Raw genomic sequence first — 9,062 nt, forward strand, 5'->3', positions numbered from 1 at the left:
CCCAAACCCCGACCCGGTAACCCGTCATTTAAGTTGGCCGGCTTCGGTTTCATCAGTACTCACGCACAGCCCGAGTCGATGTTTTAGGGCTTGAGGGGAGATTTCTCCTCTCTCTTCTATTTTCCGCTCCTTCCCACGGCTTCGCCGCCCACTCTCGCAGCTCCGGCAACCATCGTCCGTCGCCGGCCACCACCTTCTCCTGCAACCTTCTGTACTGCTGTCTCATCTCCTTTCGCGCATCCCGCTATTACCGCCTCGGTGGCTCCGCCACCCATGCGATCACCTCGTCCTGCTTAATCGAGCAAGAGAAGGATTTGAAGTTAAAGCGAGACAAGGTACCACCGCCCATTCTTTCTTCTTTCTTCTTCTTCTTCTTCTTCTTCTCTCGGTTTCTTGTGATTTACGTGATTAGTTTGGTTACATTACAAGGTTCTACTACGGCGGTGCTTTAGTTAGTACGCTATTTAAACGATTTTTTTTTGAAAAAGCTATTAAAACGATTTGAAGTTTGTTTCTTTGTGATTTTCAGAAGAATGATGGGATTCTTTGTAAGGTCAAATTTTGAAAGGAAATTTGTAATTTGAATGAATTAAACGAGTCGAGTTTTCTTGCAATGGTGGCATTTTATGAATTTATGCACTAATAGCATAATGAAGATTTACCTAGCACATTAAATTTATGCATGAATCATATACTGTTGGGATACTAATCAGATCCAGTAGTCGGTGCAGACAAACTTAGTTATAATATTGATATTCTTCTAACAAGCACTGCAAATTATTTAAATGATTTTTGAGTACACGCACATAACTTGGTCAAGAGTTGATTACAAGGAAGTAGCAATAAATGACTAGGCAACAACTTCAACACTAGACATAGGAAATCAAGGTACTAGAAGGTTCAACAGAAAAAAAAAAAAAGAGAGAAAGAAAAGAAAAGAAAAACCAAAAAAAAAAAAAAAAAAACAGGGCTGCCAGCTAGATAGCAGTTGAAGGTTAAGTGAATAAAGAGTGGAAGGGAATTAGATGATTAGAAGGTTTAAAAATGAAAAACAAAAAAGAAAAGAAAAAAAAACTAGTGTTGCAACCTAGATAGAGGCGTAAGGTTAAGTGAATCAAAAGCGGAAGGGAACTAGGTAAGCCCATTGAAGGGGAGAAGTTATTAGAATTACTTCTACAAGAAGTACCAACTTATCCTTGGTTCGAAGCATCTCATGCTAAATCCAGTCCTTGAAGGGAAAAATTGGAAAATAGAGCAGATCTAAGTAAATGGCATCCAAGAGGTGATCTTTTCACATGAATCCAAACTCTTAGGTGCGTTGAGAAAAGTTCTCATTGAAAGATTACACCCCGAGCTTGATGATGGTGAGCACGGCATTGGAGCTGATGTCTGCTGGTTCTAGGTCTTATCAAAAAGCCTAACTGGCCCTCTTAAGCTGAAGAGTAGTTGGAGATTGATGGATGGGATTTAAGTTGTCAAAATTCTAGGGGACTATTGGGAGGCTTTTTTATTTAGGTGCCACAATTGTGCTTACCTGATTCATTGCCATTGCTGTCTATCATATACAGGTCTGGTCCAAATTGATTTGCAAAGCATTGATAAGTTGATATAATGTGTTTGTGGACCACTGAGTAATAAGAGGAGGCTTTCGAGTGAGTGAGAGATGATAGCCTTTGCTTCCTTCGTAAATCTGGAGATGGTGGAGCTGCGGAGGAATAGTTTTGGGCAATCAATCAGATCAAAAATAAGATGAACAAGTAAAGAAGAAGATAGTGAATTCCCTCTCTGTTTATGGTGAGATGGAGTGCTTTAGTTATTCTGACTTCATTCCCTTTTTTCTTGTATGGTTTTTTAAAGAAAAGTGAACAATTAAAATTTTCTTTCCTAAATCTTTAATGTTGTTAATTTTGTAAACATTTTTGTTGATTTAATTGCATGGAAAATGGGATAAGTGGTTTGATTTTAAGAACTTCATATAGACTGCTTCTTTGTGTGCTGGATTTTGTTGACTGACTGAACTTGCACGCACTGATGTTCTATTATACTTCATGATATATAATGTTTGGTTCTTAGACCCAAGCTGATGGATCTAGTTCTCATAGTCAGCACATTGTCAATCTGTTTTAACCATTCCAAGTTGGGATGTAGAAAGTAGAGTGCTGATATTCACCTGAGTGCTTGTCATGAAAAGACATGCTAGACTATGAAATGAATCTCAATATTTGGAAACACAAGGATTCTTAAAGCGAACCTTGAATAGTTGGTGCATGGCTTGATGGTTATGTCGATGGTTGAATAACAACTAATAACTCTAAAACTTCAACTGTGTTGAACTTTAGCCTTTTATCTTATTGTTGCACTTGATATCATTTGAGAAAAGAAAGAAAAAATTGAGTTTTCACCAACTTAGTGACTTTATTTAATCAATTTGATAAAGTATATGAAGACTTGATGAATTTGTTTGCTAGACTTAGTTGGCTGCATGGTCCAATTATATAACCAATCTTGGCCAATTACTTTTAAAACAAGTGAGGTGGTTTCCTGAGTAAAACCAGAACCCTGTTAAATTACCATGGGCTAGATTGAGTTCTGATTGACTCAGGAATTTCAAACATGAGTGCATCAACCTTTATACGGAGACCATATCTTTTAAAGAACATAATAGCATTCTTTAACAAACATAATATTATTTCAGATAAATGCTAAATTATGAAATGAATTTGCTTGATTTTTCTCTATTTCCTTTTATGTTAAGTAATCTCAAAACAGCAAATTGAAGCAAATGGGAACTGCATATAGAAAGTATATGGTGTAGATTGCAAGTAGTATGCAGTTGATGAATGTCTTCTTGGGAAGTTGACATCACTTGATGCTGGCCTATAACAATCTGTTAGCTCGCTCTGATAGTTTTGGGAATTAATGAGCTTACAATATGAAAGTCTACTGAGTATTTGTTATTGAAGTTATCCATCTCAAAGTAATTTTTTACTTTTCTTTTCTTTCTTCCTAACTATTCTGATAGTTCAATTTACAGTTTGGCGATGTCTGTATAATTTCACAAAATAGTTTCCTTAATTCATACTGTTTTCAGCCGATAGTGATGACAACTGAAACAAAGACAAATTCAGCTCAGAAGATTGGTCCAGGGGTTCCTCCAACTAAGATTTTGCATAAGGCTGCTGAATTTAAACGATGGGGCAGGAAATACCCCTTCCTTCGATATGGGCTTCCATTCATATCTCTCACAGTATTAGGATCAGTTGGCCTTGCTCATCTCATAAAAGGAAGGCATGTCTAAATTTTTAGTACTTTATCTTTTGCTTTTAGTGCCGTGCAACTCTTTATTTATTTATACCATTATCTTTCTTGGTAGTTGGTATTGTCAAGCTCCTCTTATTTAAGTATGTCTGGGGATCTGTAGAAAAGATTGTTGCCTTGTTTAATATGTAATTCTATCAAACAAATTGCATCTGTTCTTATCATAAATTGTTGGCTTAATAATTCAGTAAAGAAGTGACAAAGGAAAAAGATGATCTAGAGTGGGAGATCATTGAAACAACAAAAGCACTTACAAGAACTGGACCCAAGGATGGGTATAAGCCAAAGAAAATTTCTCTGGAGGAGGAGCTGAAGGTGGTTGAGTTCTCTCAGCTAGTAAACTGTTTCTTAACCCAAAGGTGCTTCATCCCATTTTCTCAGAATGGTTTCTTTTATGTTTGCAGGCTTTGCAACAAAAGGTTGACATCAACAATTATGAGTACAAGAGGATTCCCAGGCCTAATGAAGGAAAATCAAGCAAAAATTAACTAAAACTTGTTCAAGCTTTTTATGTCATGATGTAATGTTTATTATTATTTAAACATTACTTTAGTTATTGCTACGATATGCTATGATTTTTTTTTTTTTTTTGAGTTCAACATCACCAATTGAATATAGTCCATTAAAATCTGTACAAAACTTGTTAAGAAGTTTATTATTACTTGAAATTTTAAAATGCTAAGATCAAGCAGGACTACATTTTTAGGAAACACTAAAGATGGACAGAATTCTTAGTAATGTCCTATTTGCAGATTACTTTGGTGACCTACTGATATTTTACTATTTTTATTGATTCTCAATAATATTATTATATCTGGCCAATATAGTAGTACCCTTAAATTTAAGATGGACATGTGAGCCTTTCCGAGGATAGGTAGAACCAGCGGATAATGGCTTCAATGCCATGTTTGCTGTGTCTGAGCTCGGGTGAAATCTTTTAAGGATTAAAGCTATTGTTGAGGAATTTAATAGTTCTGATTCATGTGGAAAGCCCTCATCTTGATGCAATGGGTCCCTAGAAATAAGTCAAAGGGTGTATTTCCCCCTCACTGGATCTGCTCTTTTTGCCAGTTATGTCATGTTTACCCCCCAGGACTGTATTTAGTTTGAGATGCCTTGAGCTGGAGATTGATTGATACATGTGGAAGCAAGGTTCACCATACTGGTTGGTACCGTATTGTATCTTACTGGTATTGAAATAATATGCAGTCTCATACCGTACTGATGCTCCGTACACCTCAATGTCTCATACTGTACTAACGTATCAATACTATAATAGGATTATACCAGTATGGGGTCCAATATTGAGATGACAAACTTTGTGTGAAAGTAATTTTGGAGTGGCCATTATTTAGTGCTCTTGCCACTGAATGCTGTTATCTTTCCGTTTGGTTGGATTTTGGGATTGTCTTATGCATTGGATGAGTCTCATCAATTGCAAAGATGAATAGTATTTTTCTTTCATTTGTGCTTGCAAGCTATGTCAGTGCTGTTCTGCTGGTCTAATTCTATCACACAATTCTTGTCTAGTATTTTATAATTAGATATATCTACCTGTATTTTAATGCTGACAAGAATCAGAATGCTATATAATTTGCGGCATGCACACTGTAGTGTACCAGGTTTCACCTCTTCCCTTGGAACTATAGGCTGGTTTAAAGAACTACAAGATAGGCCTAGTTTCTTTCCAGTACATATCTTCCATCCAGCACTTTTTTCTTTTCTTTGTTAATAATTTGTATTAAATGACAAGAAAATTGTTATATTTTGGTCTATGTTGTGAAGTATATTTTTCCCCTTTTCCTTGTTTTCTTTACAAAGAAATTTTGGAGGTAGCCAAAAAAAAAAGTTATTTTGTTGCATTCTGCAAAGAATTTTCACTTAGAAATACCAGCTTGTTTGCTCTTTAGAAAGTCTTATTTATTTTTTGTAACCTGAAGGACCAATTTCAGGTAGGGATAGCCGGAGGTCACATTTAATTTCCCTTAGCTGAGCTGCATTTCTGTAGCAATAATCTAGGATGGGTAAGTGACTATGACATGTGGTCCATCCTATTTTTGCAAATGTATCTTATAAAGAAGATGGGTTTTCTGGTACATCTGGGATGTAACAGTATAGAAATGTGCATCTTACACATTATTTGCTACATAAAAGAAATGTTGAGTATATCAATCATAAGCAAATGAGAGGAATGTATATCTACTCAAGAAATGAAGATCTAATATCATGGACCAAACAAATTTCGGCATACTCAAAAGGAGGAAAACTTGACCTGGCAAGAAAACTCTTTGATGAAATGGCCTTTAGGGACCGTGTTGCTTGTAATATAATGATTAGGGAATATATCAGGCATGGGAAGACCCAAGATGCACGGGAACTATTTGATGAGATGTCTGAAAGGAACACCATTTCTTGGAATTCCTTGATCATGGCTTACACAAGTGAGAGTAGATTGCATATTGCGCTGAAGCTTTTCTTAGTCATGCCTGATGAAGAAAAAGATACCATCAGTTGGACAACTATTATTTCCGGGCTTGCTCGTGATTTTCGAATCACTGATTCATGGCAATTGTTCAAACAATTGCCTGAGCCAGACTCTGCCTCTTGGTCTTCAATCATATCTGGTTTCCAACAGAATGGATTATTATCAGAATCCTTGATGCTTTTCAAAGAAATGCTGTCAGTCGGAAGAAGACCCACTGTTCACTCTCTCACCAGCACCCTGGCTGCTGCTGCAGATTTAGCCGCACTCTCGGATGGCCAGCAGCTATACTGCCAACTCCTGAAGAGAGGATTTGACAATAACATTCTCGTCAGAAACTCTGCCATCTCTATGTTTATGAAATCAGGGTGTCTTGATAGTGCAGTCAATATTTTCAATAGTATTCATCAACCTGACATGTTCACGTGGAATGCTATGATTTCAGGATATGGGCAGCATGGATATGCTATTGAAGCAATCTTAGTTTTCCATCAGATGCAGAAAGCTGGGTTTCACCCTGACAGAATCAGTTTTCTGGGTGTTCTCCAGGGATGTAGCCATTGTGGATTTGTAAAAGAGGGAATACTGTATTTTGACAGGATGCAGAAAGATTTTGGAGTTCATCGAGGACCTGAACATTATGTCTGCATGGTTGACATTGTGGCACGTGCTGGATTGCTCAAAGAAGCTGCAATGATAATTTTCAAGTTGCCTTTTGAGCCCACTTCTATCTTTTGGAGAACACTACTGAATGGATGCAGGATAAGTGGGGCTCTTAAGTTAGGCTTGTATGCGGCTGATCGGGTCTTGGAGCTTGAATCAAATAATGCTGCCTCCTGTTTGATGGTTATGCAGATGTATGCAGCTGTAGGAAGACAGAGAGAGGTTGCTTTGATGAGGAGATGGATGACTGAAATGGATGCAAGGAAGGAGTTGAGCAATAGTTGGATCGAGATAAAAGGAAAGGTGCATATCTTTACCACCAGGGATGAAACACATTGTGATTCAGAGAGTATTTACATGATCCTAGAACTTTTGGCAGATGTTGCATCTGAGTATGCTTCATAACAGTTGACTGGAGTGCTGTTGAAATCAGGCATGTCATAGAATTGACCTTATATCTCTATCTATTGCAGGAATTTCACCTTGTGATCTATAATAGAACTTGGGGGGGGATGTCAATTTAAGTCTTACAGGCTTGTCATAGAAGTAAGGTTGACAAGTTCTTTTCTTGCCCCTTCATGTAAATGCATCTTAGCGATATTATTATATACAGTGCGATGGTAAAGGTGGAGGTTGAGAGCTGAAAGTATAGGAAATAAAATTCTTTGCTAGATTATGAGAAAGATTTTCCTGAAAAATGGAGCTGATTTTGAGATGGTACAGCAAGGAAAGACGGGAGCTGCCTGAAGCTGGCTTAGATACTGAATTACAGACATACACCTTTGGAAAGAGAAACAGCTGAGCTAAGGCATGCATCTCAAGTGAATTATTGTATTGGCTGACTGACTTGGCAAAGAAGCAAAGCTTTTGTGTCAAAATTTCAGGTAGCTCCTTGGCCCAAGCGAAGTATTGCTTTGGCTGACTGACTTAGCAAAGAACCAGAGCTTTTGTAGCAAAATTTCAGGTAGCATGCTCCTTGCCCCAAGCTTTTTGCAGGGTTATGAATTAAGATGCAACAACAATTTCCAGTTACCAAGGAAGGGTACTGATATTTTACCTACTTGGTGTTAAAACTCAATCCTAGTGTCGTATGATATATATATATATATATATATATATATATATAAAAGCTGGCTGGCCATAAGAGTGACAATGTCTTGTTTACTTATCAGGTATGTTTTTCTTGTTACCATCTCAACCTAATGCCCAGTTTATTCATTTCGTTTATTTTTAGTTATGCCTTAGAAATCTCTTACATTGTATGTGTGCAGATTGTTTTCTCCAGTAAATGCGGTCTACTTAAAAAACCTGCCAAAATGGATGACTCGAGATTGTCTAGTCAAATTATTTGAACATACAAATGTATTAAATTGTGCTGCCTTGTGCTAAATAGTGATGAGAGAGGTGCTATAGTCAATTTTCTCACCGTCAATGATCTTATATGGCTTTATCTGTCATCTGACATTGATATGATGATGTGGTTGTCCTGATACATTTCTCCACTTAGGTTGGCATTCTGATTGTTTTCCTGTAATGACTCTAGCTATAACTAGAAATGCGCTCTGGGTCCTTAGGACACAATTTGGTTATACCACCATTTTAACCAGCCTATGCTGGTCATCTCATGATCTGGGAAGCCTGTAGTCTACTAGCTGCAAGCTGTGGAACTAGTCGGGTATGCTTCTTTCTTGCCATAACATGCCCAAATCCTGAAGATGGTTCATTGTTGCACTTATCTGGGTGCATGTCATGTTTTCCATTTTCTTTATTTATTCTACCGTATATTTAATTGTTGGTGGTACTCATAGTTTTTATAACGTGGTTGTAGTTTTTATGATGTGGCTATTTCTTGTGAATTCATATTGCTTTATCATTGTTCTTATATATTGCACTGCTTTAGAAGCTGAAAGCAGATGAGATCTCTTTGCCTCCCACCCATTCCGTCATTTGTATTCTGCGAGTGCCAAAAAGACATCTGAATTTCAAAATCTCTAAATCCTTGCTTTTTAAAGCCACTTCATGTTGTCTTACCGAAAAACAAGTCATTTCATAGTGCAATCGCACATTGTACTCTTTCTAACTTTACTGGTATTTTATCTTTGAGATGCTGGCTTGACTAGCATTTGTCAAACTGGGAAACTCTGCTGCTGCTACTCTTTCTGACTTGACTGGTATTTTATCTTTTGAGATGCTGGGTTGATAAACATATGTCTAACTGGGAAACTCTGCTGCTGCTGCCTTTGTTGAATGGGTCAATACACCTCGGAATGCTCTGACAGCATGATCCCTTGTTAATAGCTCAAGGATTCATAACAGGATCATGCCGCTCTTATCAAGGCCTAAGTCTCAAGGTTCTCATCCAGTCAAAGAGACATTAAAAAAATGTCAACTTTTTCATGATACTGGCACATATTACTCAGGGTTTTGATATTATTGAGAGTTGATGTGGTCTGGCATATCTATATTTGAACAGATAAACTGTTCCATCAGGCATTTCTACCAAATTCATTTTCTCGTGCTTTCTGAACATGTGAAACAATACATAGACCATAGTGGAGATAGCATATCTTCTTTCCACAAACAAAAGAAGAAAAGAAAG

General features: G+C 37.3%; 2 protein-coding genes across 3 annotated transcripts; both read left to right on the forward strand.

The window, feature by feature from the left end:
* The first annotated feature begins 41 nt into the window (after positions 1-41).
* On the forward strand, positions 42-4,552 carry LOC105043417 (uncharacterized). 2 transcript variants are annotated; one of them, XM_019850291.3, is made up of 5 exons: positions 42-335; positions 1,569-1,794; positions 3,092-3,288; positions 3,507-3,633; positions 3,723-4,552. In XM_019850291.3, exons 2-5 carry the CDS (start codon positions 1,792-1,794, stop codon positions 3,804-3,806), a joined length of 411 nt encoding a protein of 136 aa, XP_019705850.1. In that variant the 5' UTR covers positions 42-335; positions 1,569-1,791; the 3' UTR covers positions 3,807-4,552. The 2 variants fall into 2 exon arrangements, with proteins under 2 accessions (XP_019705850.1, XP_010919256.1); XM_010920954.4 differs by lacking the exon at positions 1,569-1,794 and having other exon boundaries at positions 43-335.
* A 552-nt stretch (positions 4,553-5,104) lies between these two features.
* On the forward strand, positions 5,105-8,300 carry LOC109505772 (pentatricopeptide repeat-containing protein At2g37320-like). The gene is given in 3 exon segments (XM_073255826.1): positions 5,105-5,430; positions 5,433-7,635; positions 7,735-8,300. Coding segments are annotated over 2 exon segments (1,509 nt in total). The 5' UTR covers positions 5,105-5,357; the 3' UTR covers positions 6,869-7,635; positions 7,735-8,300.
* The last annotated feature ends 762 nt before the right edge of the window (positions 8,301-9,062 follow it).

Source organism: Elaeis guineensis, chromosome 4 (assembly GCF_000442705.2).
Source record: "Elaeis guineensis isolate ETL-2024a chromosome 4, EG11, whole genome shotgun sequence".
NCBI lineage: Eukaryota > Viridiplantae > Streptophyta > Magnoliopsida > Arecales > Arecaceae > Elaeis > Elaeis guineensis.